The 16,274-nt window shown below is 47.4% G+C and overlaps 1 protein-coding gene across 2 annotated transcripts; it reads left to right on the plus strand.

Moving 5' to 3' along the window:
- Nucleotides 1-7,978: 7,978 nt before the first annotated feature.
- LOC115559303 (calretinin) lies at nt 7,979-15,881 on the plus strand. 2 transcript variants are annotated; one of them, XM_030378113.1, is made up of 11 exons: nt 7,979-8,196; nt 11,576-11,652; nt 11,811-11,900; nt 12,037-12,117; nt 12,697-12,753; nt 12,955-13,032; nt 13,270-13,325; nt 13,686-13,725; nt 14,624-14,677; nt 14,830-14,901; nt 15,223-15,881. In XM_030378113.1, exons 1-11 carry the CDS (start codon nt 8,103-8,105, stop codon nt 15,337-15,339), a joined length of 816 nt encoding a protein of 271 aa, XP_030233973.1. In that variant the 5' UTR covers nt 7,979-8,102; the 3' UTR covers nt 15,340-15,881. The 2 variants fall into 2 exon arrangements, with proteins under 2 accessions (XP_030233973.1, XP_030233974.1); XM_030378114.1 differs by having other exon boundaries at nt 15,226-15,881.
- Nucleotides 15,882-16,274: the final 393 nt, after the last annotated feature.

A 16,274-nucleotide genomic window follows, 5' to 3' on the forward strand; every position in this document is an offset into this window, starting at 1 on the left:
ATTTAATTAATCGACTCTAGACTTCAAAATACTGCAGCAGAGTCCCGACTCAGAGCCAAGCCCTGAGCCAAACTCTGAGCCAAGCTGCACTCCTCCCCCCGGGGAGAGCAGGATGCTGAGACAGCGGATTAAACCTCAGCCTCCGTAGCTGAGGGCACCACAGGTGTGCAGCCTCACCGGCCGCCAGTCTGGGGCTGGGGAGGCTGCTTCAACCAACCAGCAACCCCACACCCTCCCCCGGTGATTTGATATGTTCTCATGTTGTCTTCCCCGTGAGAGAGAGTATATAGTTGCACTTTTAATGTGAGTGTCACATTGCAATCAGTGTCAGTGTGTCACGTGACTATTTATGTCATTCTACCTGAATAAGGCCTCCAGCTTCCTCCGGTAGCCTCACTGGATCACTGATGTTACCAGAGGAGGCTGGGGGCTTGGGCTGATCGATGGATTGGGAAGCACAACAATGGAAGAGGTCAGTGCCTCAATCATTTCCTGACCTAGAATGAGCTCAGAAGCCAAGAAGATGTTGAGAAGGCCGAGTGAACAGAAGCCTCGCGGGCCGCATCCATCCTGATATCAGAATGGGTTCATTCAATTAGCAAGTCACAAGTCAACTGGTGGAAACTGAAAATTGAATACGGGGGGTTGTAAAATAAATCGCGGGCGGCGGTCAGAGCGGAGCAGCTTATTGGCAGCCGGCGTGATGGACGGCGCCGCAGGACTCAGAACGCAGAGCGAGGCAGCAGCAGCCGCCATGCAGGAAGGCTGGGTGCAGCACTCTGCCTCCTCCCTTCTCCCTCCTGCCTCCTGCCTCCTGCCTCCTGCCTCCTGCCTCCTGCCTCCTGTCTCCTCCCTCCTGTCTCCTCCCTCCTGCCTCCTGTCTCCTCCCTCCTGCCTCCTCCCTCCTCCCTCCTCCCTCCTCCCTCCTCCCTCCTCCCTCCTGCCTCTTGCCTCCTGTCTCCTGCCTCCTGCCTCCAGCAGCAGACCCAGCAGAACCCAGCCTGGGGTTCAGCTCCACAGTTCTTTTGTTGTTTTAAGCTTCATCTTTGTTACATATCTGTATGGGCTGTTTCTCAGGACGACTGATGTCTGGACCAAGACACACGCTCATACACATGAGCAGCAGTGCAAGTAGCCTACATAGCTATCTCTCAGCTAACTCTCCATGTAGCACTGTCGTGCAGCCTGCAGGTAGGCTCACAGAACATGTGGAGGTCAGATGAGAGCTTATCAGTTCAGTAGGGAACTAATCTGCGTCCTTTATGTATTAACAACCGCAAAAATGATTGGATTTGGGAGGCACACGCCAGCCATGGTTAAAAAAAGAAAACAAATGTAAAACGCAGGTAGAATGCAGGTTAGAATCATATAATCACCACAAAAAGGGGCATACGATGGCAGGTTACAACAGCAAGGTGGGGATGTTATTGCAGGTGTTGTCTGTCAGTAAACTTAGTGACGGGGGGGGGATGTTGCATCAGATGTGCAGACTGAGGGAGTGTGGTCTTCAGCGCTGTGTTTTTCAGGTTGTTTTGGCATTGCTTCAGAGCCGTGCTCCTGGGGCTGAAGCTAATGGCCCTCTGAGGAGAGAGCAGCCCCCTGATCCCGGCTCCCTGTGCACACACAGCCAGCCTATTGACTAAACAGTCATCAAAGGGCCAAGGCAATTAGGTTTTATACCGATGGCTTTACAGACCCTTTGCCGTGCGGTTATTGAAGACAGATTACAGAACAACTTAATGTCTGGGCTGTCAGCAGGAAGTTAGTCTTCATGGAGGGAGGGACGGTCACACAACTACGGGGTTTGATTCCCCCGCCTTGGATCTTACAGACCGCACATTGTGAGACGCTCAGATGCATGTGTTTGGTCTCTCTAAATTATATTTATCTGAGCTTACTAACCCTGTTATACGTACTGTTTAGATATTGTATTTACGGTATAATTCAAGCGGGGTTCTTCCATTGTGATATGCAGGCGCCTTATGTTGGACTAAATGCTTCCCAAAGGTTACGTCTCATTAGAGACGGACACAATGTGACATCGGATTACTGAGATCATTCGTTCTGTCGCTCGCCTCGCGAGGATGATACACTCACACACTGCACCGCTACTCATGCGTGTTTACGATGAAAGAGCAAACGTCCCCGCCGCTCAAACCCACGGGGCTTAATGTCCAATACGTGAACACGTCCGCAATGCGCGGAGACACAGTCCGTAGTATGAACCGCTGTGTGTTTCTGGTATAAGGCCGCCGCGGCGGGACTGTGGAGCATGATGTCAGGGGGCGTTGCACATGATTACCTGGAGCTGTTTGCACCTGTTGGCCTGCTCTCCGTCTCCAGAGAGGATCAGAGTGGGGGGGACATGAGCGCAAACACCCATAAGTTCAGTGTGCTCAAGTTGTGAGAGCGTTGTGTAACACAACAGGGATCACTACTCTCTCTACGGACGTGAGAACGACAGGAGAGACAAACAAGCACCATGGGTTTGCAGCTCTGATGAGCTCACTCTCTCTACACAGAACTTTTCCCAGTTCCCATTGAATCCATCAATCCATTGATCAGTCGATCCAACCATCTAGGAATCCATCCATCCATCTATCAATCCATCGATCAATCAATGATTCATTCCATCCCCCCTTCCCCCCCTGCTAGTCCTCTGTCTCCCATGCTCTGCTCGCCACGACAACGGGCCAAACAGAGCGGTCCATCCTCTCCTCCCGGGGGGCCCTGGGGGGCCCGGCCCTGGGGGGCCCGGCCCTGGGGAGATCTCTGGTCCCTGCTGCTGGTCCTGAGGAGAGGGGCCCGGTGTGGACCCAGGAGGGGCTCCGCTGAGGAGCTGTCCTCCGCCCGCTCAGACGGAGGCAGAGGAACAGAGACTTCACTACTCCTGGACTGCTGAGCTTCTCCCTGCTGAGCTTCTCCTTTACACACTATACTTATGTCATATTTAAGTATATGCTACACGTGAAAAGCCCCAAATAAACAAGTTAACACTTTTTGCCGGGATTTATTTGTTTTTTATTAACGTGACGAGACGGACATTTTGCGATGAAAACAATATCCCGAGTTTGAGATCTTTGGCATTGGATATTGCCCTATATCCCGAGATAGCGAACCGATCAAATCGCACCAGCTTAGGAGGTTCACGTGTAGCATATACTAAATATATATATATGTATATAATAATATATATTGAGCAAGCTAGCATGTTGTAATCAACATAACGGCACATGTCAAGTTTAATATAATCACGAACAGAAGGTGGTGAGACACCATTTGGGTTCATCTCCGAATCAAGCTATTGGAGGGACCCCTGCTCTGCGGTCCAACAAGATGTCTGTCCTGCCCTCTGGGGGCTCGGGCCAGGGGGGGAACATATGGCTGTTCAGACTGTAACTGGGATTAAGGGCTATACAAATAAAATGAAAGCGTCAGTAGAGTTGACAGAACACTGTGGTTTTGAGAGTTCTAAAAGTCTCCTGCCTCTGACTTTAAAACATTGTTTTCTTAATTGTGTATTTTAAAGGAGACATATTATGTTTTTTTTCCCAGCAAGTAAACATTGTATTTGAGTTCCAGAAAACTTGTTTTTGAAGCTGTTTGCTGGAAATAGCTTTTAGGAAAAAAATCTCGCCTACCGCTATTCCCCTCTCTTTCAGTCCCTTCAGAATGCGCTGTTTCTGGTGTCTGGAGCTTTAATGCAAATGAGCTGCTGCCCGTTGACCAATGAGCTGTCAGACTGAACCACAGCATGGAGGAGAAGGGATTGTTGTTGTTTGCAGACTCCTGGAGCTCTATATCTGTATAATATAATATAATATAATATAATATAATATAATATAATATTATATAATATTATATAATATTATATATAATAATAATAATAATAATATTATGTATGGGTATTTATATAATAGTATAACCAATATCACAGCCAAAAGCTATGTGCGCCTCGGATGATATTATGAATCATAAAGACTGCGTCAGACGTCTCTGGTACTTCCACAACAAGTAAAGACTCTCAGTGGGGGATATCTCGGCCATGGTTGAGAATTGGGGGAGAAGAATTGGGTGAAAGGAAACTTTGGCCTTCACTCTCTGAAGTCCATGAACCGCGACATGGAGGAGAAAGGGATTGTACTTGCTCCGGCGGGGGAAGCTCGGCGGCAGTCCGAAAGCTCAGACGAGTTCCCCCCGCCGGAGCTGCTCGTCCGCTGGTCCACAAAGTCTTAGCTATGCTCTGTTAGGAGGGGAATAGGGAATTGGAGGGAATATTCAACTGTGCCTCCTTCCTACGTAGGAGGGGGCGCCAAAACCGAGGCAAGGGTACTTTCAGAAAGGCATACCTCACTCAATAAATCATGAACAGACTTTTTTCAAAGTTTGTATGCGTGTGGGAGCACCAGAGACCCAAAACAACACCCCAAATCCCAGGGAAAGTGTTGTTTTCATAATATGTATTAATGGCAGTTAGTACCTTTGGTCTGACAAAGGACAGGGCTTGGGGGTTTGTACCCTCCGTGTGCTCTCCTCCTCCCCACGGACACCAGAGAAAGTCGGCCCAGGGTCGGAGCCCATCGATCCGGAGGTGGGGGGTGTCAGCCACCGGAGAATGGCCTGCCATGCTGGAGCTATTCCTTCACACTGTCCCTGACATTTCATCACCAGAGCCCCCCCCCCCACCCCGGCCTGGCCCTCTCTCCCTCCCCCGTGACCTCCCTCCACCGCCCGTCGTTATTTATTAAGAGCCTGTGGCCGTGTCAGGTATGATGGCCGCCGCGGCAGATGGTTTATCACAGAGCATGGCGTGCTGCGGCGTCCTGATCCCAGTGCGTGATGGGTGGCCAGGCGGGGGGGCAGGGGGGAGGGGGGCAGGAGGGGAGGGGGGGCAGCGGGGGGAGGACCTGACAGGACTTTAGAGCACTGTCCATCATGGGATTTAACGTACGGGGAACCTGCAGGGACTCTGCATCTGTTGTCCTGGATTGAGATGCATCATATCACACACACGCACACACACATGTACACACACACTCACATACACATGCACGCACACACACGCACACACACGCACACACACACACACACACACACACACACACACACACACACACACACACACACACACACACACACACACACACACACACACACACACACACACAATTGGACCAACCTCCTACTGAGCTCTAGGTTTAGTGGTTGCACTGGTTTTGCTTGGAATTCTGTCATTTCAGGTTGATCATATTGAAAGGACCACAGTGATGAGGTGGAGGAAACGTTGGACTTTGGTTGGCCGCAGTCCACTGGCCTTCATCGGCCAAAAGAACCTCATTAAAGGAAGTGCTCACAATGCACCATCACCTACAGTTATTATATCACATTAATGGATGCTTAATCAAAAGCGGGTTTCTGCCCCTGGACAGGTGGTTTTACCCTGGTGAAGGGGGCATATAGATATTGAAATTATGGAACATACATTATGGAACATTATTTCTGTGTGTCCAAATATGGCAGCTGAAAAGTATTGTCTGGTCTTTTGTTTGACTGACTGACAACGATGATCAAAGAGATTTGACATTCGTATTGAATCCCCTGCAGCCTCCAGCCCTCCACACAAACTGAGGTTTTCCATCGGGGAACTGAGGCTGCTCATCACACATCTTCTCTTTTGCATGAACAAAACCTTTCTGTTGCAGCCATCTCTTACCTTGAGGAAGGAGGGGAAACAGTTCTAAGAATGACAAGGTGTTCCATAATGAGAACAAAGAGTCACTAACAACATACAATACATACATTAACCTAATATTCTTACAGAACTACAGCACTAGTATGACCTTCAGTATCTAGTTTTGAATCAGATACAGTATAAATAAAGCTCTATTATACACTACACACATACAGGTATAGAAGTCGTAAATATAGAGGCATCTATTCCAAATCAGGAACCACCAAGGACCTGGTACCCAGAAGCTGAACGGGACAGGCCGTTCTGTCGGTCCGTTTGTGAAATGGACCCAAAGTGCTCTGAAGCCTTTCTCCGGCTGACCCCCTCAGACTCCACTGGGCTTCAGGCTGCTGGACAGGGGGCTGTGAACATCCTCTGTGGCGTGTAGTGATGCAGGGTATTTTCTGCCTTTGAGCACTAAGCGGACTGAATGAAGGACCCCTGGAAAGGAATGGAGCCCACACTCCTCATTAGAGCCTCTCAATGTGCACAACCTTGGTTTGCGTTAACAGAGAAACACATTTTAACGTACCCACCGCAACGCCTGAGTGTGTGTGTGGGCGGAGGCACGCGTCTGTGTGTCTGTGTGTGTGTGTGTCTGTGTATGTTTGTTTGAGTATCTGTAGGTGTAAGTAGGCATGCGTGCCATGAGTTTGGTGACAGCATTTCATTTTCTCCAGACCTTTGTCCATTTTCTCATTATCTCCCCCATCCTCCTGCTCCCCCATTAATCCCATCAGCACCTCTAGTGCTGGGAGGAGAGTGCTCACTGGGAGCCACTCTTCAGATAAACGCTTCCATTCAGCCTGCATTGGTGCGACTTCAGAGGTGTTCTATAAATATCACTCCCACAGTTTCAGTCCTTTGTCACGCACACGCGCACATACACAGACACACAGACTCTCTCACACACACACGGACACACACACACACACACACACACACACACACACACACACACACACACACACACACACACACACACACACATGCACACACACTCACTCTCAGTCAGACACACACTCACTCTCACACACACACACGCACATACACCAACACTAACACACACACACACACATACAAACATACATACACACACACACATACTCACGCACACACATACGCAGACACACACTAACTCTCTGAAACAAACACACAAACACACTTGCAAGCACACACACTAACAAACACACACAAGCACATGAACAAACTCACTCACACACACAAACACAAACACACACACTCAAGCACACACACAACAACACATTTATGCTCAGTGATATCTTTCTATTCTCCAGTCTTTTCATTTCTCTCTAATCACCAGAAGGTTTCCTCCTATGCCTTCTGCCTCTCTCTCTCTCTCTCTCTCTCTCTCTCTCTCTCTCTCTCTCTCTCTCTCTCTCTCTCTCTCTCTCTCTCTCTCTCTCTCTCTCTCTCTCCCCCAATGGGTTCCTGCCCCCCCCTCACCCTGCCATGCATGTTCCTGCAACTGAAGAGTGGCGATATGGGAGGAGACGGAGGAGGGGGAAGAGGAGGAGGAGGAGGAGGGGGGGGAAGAGGAGGAGGAGGAGGAAGAAGAGGAGGAGGGGGAGGGGGAGGAAGAGGAGAGGAGTATGAAGATTAATTTGAGAAAGAGGCGTAAGAGGAGGAGGAGGAGGAGGAAGAGAAGGAGGAGGAGGAGGAGAAGGAGGACAGGGAGGTTGAGGAAGAGGAGGATGAGGAGAAGAAGGAGGAGGAGTAGGAGGAGGAGGAGGGAGAAGAGGAAGAGAAGGCTCAGAGATAGATAGGACGTGTGCATATCCCGTCCGGAGGAAGCTATAAGAGATGGAGCTCCCCCCCCCCCCCCGCGCCGACTGTGGTCCGGGGCACAGGGTCCGTTTGGGGGGGGGGGGGGGGGGGGTGGGGGGGGGGCTCTTGGAACGCCGGGGGCTGCTTAATGGAGGGTGGGCGGCTGGAGAGGACCACGATGGATCAGGGAACACATTAGCGGAGAGACGGGCTCATCCGTATTCCAGACTGATATCTGATCAATAACACGGCCCGGGTGCATGCATGTAGTGTCAAAATGAGGGCTTCTTTCTTTACCTTCATTAAGACAGGCTGAACCCAATAATGAGGTTCCTATTGGTTTCATTCAATACATAGAAACACATCGGCCTATTAAACCCTGCCAGCCTCCTCCGCCTCTTTCTCAGGAGACTGATTGGCTTCTGACGGGCGCGCCCCCTGTGGTCATCGTGTGAACCGCACGGTGCCGCGGGGGGTTTAAAAGCTTCTGCAAACAAGGAGCGACCGACAGTTTCAATAGGTTCTGCACCGGAGGAAGTTGACTGTTAACTCGCTGTACGACGGAAGGACCTACAAACTCAGGATGGCCACCAAGACGCAGCAGCCTCCTCAGCTCCAGCTGGCTGAGATCACCGCGGCGCAGTTCATCGACATCTGGAAGCATTACGACGCAGACGGTCAGTCATATTTCTGCATTTATGGACATTTTAAGTTACCTTTATAAAAGAAAATATGTTTTTGCGCGGTATAACTCTTGATTGTCGTTAGAGACGAACGTTTTTCCAAATTGCAGGTGATTTAAATGCATTTAACAGTGCATTTAAATAACTCGGTATCTTAATTTTAAAGTTGTTAATAATTAATTGGAAAAGGTCGAAAACTATTTTCATATTGTTTACATTCTTTCAATTATTACACTGAAATCTATTAATTGGAAGAAACACAAGTAAAGCCTATACGATTTCATAACCGAGTAGGCTATACTTACTATCAGTATACTTACTATTTACTACTATTGGATGGGTTAGTAATAACTAATAACTGATTGAATTTATATAGTGCTTTTCTAGACACTCAAAGACGCTTTTTACAGTGAAGGGGACCTCACTCACCACCACCAGTGTATTGCACCCACTTGGGTGATGCACGGCAGCCAATCTGCGCCAGAACGCTCACCACACACCAGCTTGAGGTGGAGTGAGGGAATTAATGAGTCAGCCAATTATACAGGAGGATGATCAGGGGGCCCGATTGAATGAGCCTGGTTGGGTAGTTTTAGCCATGACCCCGGGAAAGCCCCTACTCCTTGCGATAAGTGCCCCCTGGGATCTTTTATGACCTCAGTGAGTCAGGACCTCAGCTTTACGTCTCCTCTGAAGGACGGAGGCCTGCAAGGTTAAAAAATGTAGATTTAATGCACGCAGCATGAATGAATGAATGAATTCTAGAGCATGTCCCAATGGGTGGATGGATGCATGAATGAATGAATCCTAGAGCGTCGTCACCATGGATAGATGGATGGATGAATGGCTGAATGGATGGATGAATGGCCGGATAAATTATGCTCTTCTCGCGGACTCCTATTGACCTTTCGACGAGTGGCTCCGATGACCTGCAGGGCGGCGCTGAAATTGGCTGAAAGATGCTGAGGTTTTAATGTCCGTCTCCACGGGCATTAAATCTACCAGCGCAGCCGCATGGGCACGGCCAGGACTCTGGAGGCCGACTGAAACATCATCCCATTGGGGCGTCCCGGGTCTCTGGGGAACAGGTCCCTGGGGAACAGGTCCCTGGTCTCTGGGGAACAGGTCCCTGGTCTCTGGGGAACTGGTCCCTGGCCTCTGGGGAACAGGTCCCTGGTCTCTGGAGAACAGGTCCCTGGTCTCTGAGGAACTGGTCCCTGGTCTCTGGGGAACAGGTCCCTGATCTCTGGGGAACAGGTCCCTGGTCTGTGAGGGACTGGTCTCTGGGGAACAGGTCCCTGGTCTCTGGGGAACAGGTCCCTGGTCTGTGGGGAACAGGTCCCTGGTCTCTGGGGAAGAGGTCCACAGTGGCTTCCTCAGACCTTCCTTTTAGAAGAGGATACAGAAAGATGTTTCTGCATTCTCTCAGGAAACAAGGGTCACACATAATGACTCTGGCTTCTGTAACTTAATCGTATACTGCTGCAGTGAACCAGTCAGATTAACACATTCATAACCCTAAAGCAGTCATCCCTCTGAACCAGTGACAATAACACATTCATAACCCTAAAGCAGTCATCACTCAACCAGTTGCAATGACACATTCATAACCCTAAAGCAGTCATCACTCTGGACCAGTCAGATTAACATATTCATAACCGTAAAGCAGTCATCACTCTGAACCAGTGACAATAACACCTTCATAACCCTAAAGCAGCATTCTGATTGGAGGAGGATGAGGAGGCTCTACCCTTCCTTGTGTTGGCCGTGCTGAATTACAATGAAAGGCGTGTATATAAATATTGATTTATCTCTAGATTAATAGCCCTCACTCCATCTCCATATCAATAAAAAAAATACTATATATATCTATCTATATATATTGTATCTCAACATCATTAGGACTCAATGATTCTGTTTGTTGTCTCGGGGCATCAACACTCTGTCCGTCAGCCTCATTAATTGCGCAGCATTGTAATGACGCATCCTTTCAGCACAGACAAAAGATCATTCCGATTAGTTCCAGGCATGTGTTTGTAATTTTGATTTGCTTAATGCACACAAACAAAATGTCTGACACATTAACATTGGGATTTACTTGATGTCATTTTGATCAGTTAACTCTAATTGAATGATGAGATAATCTACCGCAGCTGTTCTCTGCCGTGGAGAGGCACAAGGAGGCTGATCTATGGTGCCCAGCTCACCATTGGCTTTAGCTGGTCTTTACCTAACAATGCGTCTGGATCACACAGATAACTTCTCTTGAAGGTTTGGGCTCCAGATATTTAAGGGCGTAATGCTGCCTCTAAATCAAACAGGAACTGATAAAATAGCTCAAAACCTGCTCTAGTCATCATGACACTTCTTAACTGAATACTAGGGCTCAGGGAAACCCCTAGGAGCAGAGGGTCCAGAATCAGCAGTTATTTAACACAGGGGGTCGAGTTGTTCCTGGAGTTCTGCTAAACCGACGCCCAGATTGTGATCTGTCGATCACCCTGGAGAGAGTCGAGGTTAGGGAGTCAAAATGATCACAATAGGCTGAGAGGATTAAGAGATAAAGCGTCTGGACAGGCCAGGGCCTGATAATGCGGTAGATTGAAATGCGATTTTAAGAAAGTGTAAAATAATCGGACAATCCCCACAGCTACTGGTAGCAGAAAGGACATTTTGGATGAGATAAGGTCCCAGCAGGTCATATGACGTCCTGCTACGAAGCCTCCAGAGGGACACAGATGATGAGATGCCCTAATAAGCATCACTTTGATCACCACTTCACCCCAGGGCACAACACCACGTCCTTAATGCTGCATGTGCTCCCACTGCTCGCAATATTGTCTTATTCACCTTTTGAAAGATAGGAAGATCCACTCCCTCCAAGTAGGAAGACATTTTTTGGACAGATCGCCATGGAGATGTCCAATCAGCGAATCAGAGGGAGTGGCTGAGAACAATGATGCTGAGGTTTTGCGCTAGTTTGAGTTGTAGTCAAACGTTAGCGATTGGTTATGGCAGATCCAGAGTGGCACTGGGCAGATCCAATCGTTTTAAACTCCAACAGACACCCACCCGCCTTCTAGTGAGTAAAAGTTTGTCAATGGAGAGAGGCCAGATTCTCTGTGCAAGTAGTAGGATACAAGAGTAGTACGAGAGTCTGGTAGGACCAGGCTAGCTCGACCCAATGCGTTTGCTCAAATTTGTTTGAAAAGTCGAGATTTTACAGAGAGTCTTTTTTTTTAGCTAAAGACACAGAAACATGATGCATGGTTAATCAGGCATACAGAAGGCCGATGGACATCTGTGCTCCTCGGTCGTTGTGTGCAGAGAGTATTGTGTCACGGGGCTAAGAGGCTGTGTCTCATCTCAACAGGCAACGGCTACATCGAAGGGACGGAGCTGGAGGGCTTCTTCCATGAGCTGGAGGAGGCACGGGGCGGAGCAACGGTGGTGAGTGGGACCCCATGACCTCTGACCTGCGAAGGTCTGTCACATGAACTCTGGTCTGAGAAGGTCTGTCAAACAGTGGAAGACAAACGGAGGGGATGGTTTCATGTTGAGGTTTGTTATCGGGAGGGCAAATTAACATGCATGTGCTGAAATTCCAGGACCCCAAAAACGTTGTCTTCAAGGAGAAGATGAAGGAGTTCATGGCAAATTTTGACAAGAACAAAGATGGGAGGATTGAAATGTCAGAGGTAACATAGCACCAATTGCAGTTTCCATCGATTTACATTCCATGTTTGAAGAGATGGTTTCATTTAATTAAATTAGCATTTTTATCATCTGGGGAGCGTAGTCTAATCCTTCTTTCTATCCATTCCTTTTTCCTAGTTAGCTACGATTCTGCCAACCGAGGAAAACTTCCTGCTCTGTTTCAGGCAATATGTCGGATCAAGCTCTGAGTTTATGACTGTGAGTATTGAGTATTTTCTATGTTTGGGTGTGTTTGTGTGGGTATTTGTGTTTGTGTGTGTGTTTGTGTGTGTGTGTGTGTGTGTGTGTGTGTGTGTGTGTGTGTGTGTGTGTGTGTGTGTGTGTGTGTGTGTGTGTGTGTGTGTGTGTGTGTGTGTGTGTGTGTGTGTGTGTGTGTGTGTGTGCGTCGAGGAGCACTTACCTAATTGTTAATAAGAATGATATGACTTATATGATCTCATTATATTAAATTCACACTATCTGTGCATAATGTGCTATTTTTAATTAATTGTAGTACATTTCCAGTTATTTTCTGATAACAGCAAAATGTTGAAAGCAGCAGGATGTGACTATAAAGTTATTTTTTATTGTTGTTAGAGAAATAATAATAGGATGAAATTAAATTGTAATCAAAAAACCAACCACATTACGATACGTTTCATGATGCTGTGTCAAGCCTGGGTCTATTGTCAGTGTTTATCGTTTTGATCAGGCAGCTTGTGTACAGCGATCAGGAGCATATGTGGTAATTAGCCTACATCTGACCTACTAACATGTCATCTCGAATCCCCTCCTCAGGCGTGGAGACTGTATGACAACGACCGCAGCGGCTACATTGAGTCCAATGAGCTGAAGGTAAACCAACACAGACTGAACCTAATGTCGTTGTTTTAATGTGCGTTATCAGGTTAATCTGTCTTCCAGAATTTGTTTACAAAAACTACAATTTCGTGTTGGTTCATTCTTTAAAAGGCTAATTAAAAACCATCTACTTCTGATTGGTTTTGATCAACTAATTAGCTATGGAGTGACTGAGAACATGTCTCTATCTCTCAGGGCTTCCTGTCCGACCTGCTGAAGAAAGCCAACCGACATTACGACGACAAGAAGCTCAACGAGTACACAGCCACCATCGTACGTACGACTGAGCACAGATCTACCAGAACACAAGTGAAGGATGCATATCGATGTCTATTTTAAACAAACACATTTATAAAGCCTTTAAAATACCCAGCAGCAATAACTTCAATATGTGTCCAACATACACTCTTAAGGTCGGATATGGCGTACTGCATGTTTCACCTAATTGGAACATTAAACATCTAAATGTGCTCTCGAATTGCTTGTCTAAATATTCTCCATGTTCCTCAGCTAAAGATGTTTGATCTTAATGGTGATGGCAAGCTGGGACTCTCTGAGATGGCAAGGTCAGTATGTGATACAAAGGACAATATGTGATACACAGGACAGTATGTGATACTGGACAGTATGTGATACAGGGCAGCATGTGATACACAGGACAGCATATGATACAGGACCGTATATAATACACAGGACAGTATGTTGTACACAGGACACTATGTGATACACAGGACAGCATATGATAAAGGACAGTATATAATAAACAGGACAGTATGTGATACACTGGACAGCATATGATACAGGACAGTATGTGATACACAGCACAGATGTGGATCAGTATTTGATACACAGGACAGTGAGTTTCTCTCGTGTTTCTGGTTTGAAATCAGTGGCTTCGTGTTCAAACCTCTTTTTGTTTCTCTTAGGCTTCTGCCTGTTCAGGAAAACTTCCTGCTGAAGTTTCAAGTAAGATATCACATCAAGCAACTACACCAAAACACCCGATGTATACTTTATATATAGTAAAAATATCTCTCGACCCTTTTACCAAGACGATGTTTTGATTATTATGATTACCGGATTATTCTTTTCGAGGTGGTCGAGGTCTGTGTTTGAAACAGTGTCTGTCGAAACGTGTTTCCAATGTTCCATTAAAACCCTTGATGAGTGGGAGAGCGTCAGACTGTGACCCTTACCAGACGGATCATAGGTTTAAGACCCATGTCTTTAGTGCAGGGAGGTCATGAGGTCAAACAACACGCCAGCTCTATAGATCCACATCCCCGTTTCTTTAGGAGCAGTTGGGATTATGGATCAATCACTGTGCGCGTTAGAATCCAGTGTTACTGAACCATACGATCAGCCTTATGGGATCGTAGAGTTGTTTTCGCCATAGGTTCCAAATGGCTTTGCTCATTTAAATTGGGCCACCATTATATTATTGTTAGTATTGTTATGTTGACGTTTTTTTGATGCAAACTGCAACTTCTCTTTAAAACTATCATGGATGTGAGAGGAGTTTTAAGAAGACATTTTAAGCAGAAAGAGCGATTGGGTGACTTTATATATTTTCACAATGTACTGCAGTCTTTGAGGTTCTGCTCTTCCCCCTTCCTCGGGAGCTGACTTAGGTCCTCCTCTGTGTAAAGCTGCCATATGTATTCTGTACGTACCCAGGACTTCCAACTTGCAAGGGAATATCAACAATTCCTTTCAGATGTGGGATTAGTCTGTTCGTGCTGGATTAAACTCAGCGCTAATCCCAGTTACTATAATCTCCATAGATTAATATCACCGCTGGATCGGGGCCTGAGTCCCACTCTCTAGAAATAACCCCTGGTTTCTCACCCTTCTCTGTCTTCAGGACATTAAGCTGACCACCAAGGAGTTCAACGGCCTCTTCACCCTCTATGATAAGGTCTGTTCCTGAGTCTTAATTCTAGTGTGAATATTAAGGGGTATTTGAACGTGTAAGCTAAGACAAATCTCAACCTTCTACAAGCTACAGTCTACAGCGTGACTCTGACTAATCACTCCAGTTCACCTCACACTTCGCCCTTTTCCCACCAGGATGGTAACGGCTACATCGATGAGCAGGAGCTGGATGCCTTGCTCAAGGACCTCTGCGACAAAAAGAAAATGGTAATGGAGCCCGATCTCAGTGTCTTCCTAAATATCATAATCCTTCTATTGAAAGAACAGAACGTTTGTCTTTTTCATGAAGGACAAGGTGTTCTCTAGAGACGTTCAAGGCTCATCGTAACAGACACCAACACTGAGCGTAGTGCACAGTGTGTCACCGTCAGACGGAAGGCCTGTGTGTCTGTCTTTGTCTGAGCACAGGTCAGGCCGACGGCCGTGTGCTAACCTGTGTCTCTCCTCTCCGTCTGTGTGTCTGAGCCCCGGTCAGACGGATGGCCGTGTGTTAACCTGTCCCTCTCCTCCCTGTCCCCGTGGCTGCAGAAGGTGGGCCCGGGTGGGCTGGGGAGCTACAAGGCCAGCATCATGGCCCTGTCAGACGAAGGCAAGCTGTACCGCACCGAGCTGGAGATCGTCCTCTGCAAGGATTCCACGCTGTGAGCTCTCAGCCTGGCTGCTACAGGACCCCCCCCATCCCCCCACACACACCAACCCCACCAGCACCAATGGCATGCATTTGATCCTAAACCACTTAAACTGCAAATGAATGTGCTACTCAGAGCACATGCATACATACACATACAGACAAACAGACATACACACAAACACATACACAAACACATGCACATACACACGCGCACACACACACACACACACACACACACACACACACACACACACACACACACACACACACACACACACACACACACACACACACACACACACACACACACACACAACCCTCTACCTCCCTCCCCCCTGGCTGCCTCCCTAGTACTGCAGTCCTCTCTGATTTACATGTGGTTGGATAGTGAAATATTTAATATAAAACCTACCTTTTGCTCCTCGTTGTAGTTATGCCTTTTTTATTTAACTGTTGAACTCTTTTTGCGTTCCAGATAATCTTTTATTTTTTGCATTCAATTGTACTCTTCTATGGAAGACATTTCTAATGTCATGAATAAACAAACCTAAAGACACGTGTCACTCCTTGTTTCTATTATCATCACAAACCCCCCAGCCAGCTCCATGCTAGCCATTAGCCTGTGTTGCTTATTGGCTGGTGTGTTGACATTCCAGCTCATTTAACCAAAGCACACCTTCAATTAAACTGAGGAGCCCGCGAGAGACTCCCTGACGCTAAGGCACTCTCAAAGAAAGACTTCAGAGGAGGCGGGGCTTGGCCTCACTGCTGTCACCTGCTGGAGGTGAGAGGGGGGCTCAACTCAGTCCTAAAGGCCACAGATACACAGCGGCTGCAGAGAGCACCCTGCCTAAAAGACAGTACTATGAACATGGAATATATGTATTCAAGTCAAAGCATTGGGATATATGATGAATGTGTTTCAGCAATGTTCTCTCAGGCATCATGG

Source organism: Gadus morhua, chromosome 14, assembly GCF_902167405.1.
Source record: "Gadus morhua chromosome 14, gadMor3.0, whole genome shotgun sequence".
Taxonomy (NCBI): domain Eukaryota; kingdom Metazoa; phylum Chordata; class Actinopteri; order Gadiformes; family Gadidae; genus Gadus; species Gadus morhua.

Excerpts from the sequence above, each read along its gene's own strand:
- LOC115559303 (XM_030378113.1), top strand. The coding sequence starts at position 8,103 with ATGGCCACCAAGACGCAGCAGCCTCCTCAGCTCCAGCTGGCTGAGATC. Across the intron at positions 11,653-11,810 it reads CACGGGGCGGAGCAACGGTG|GACCCCAAAAACGTTGTCTT; the intron begins GTGAGTGGGACC and ends CTGAAATTCCAG. Across the intron at positions 14,902-15,222 it reads TCTGCGACAAAAAGAAAATG|AAGGTGGGCCCGGGTGGGCT; the intron begins GTAATGGAGCCC and ends CCGTGGCTGCAG.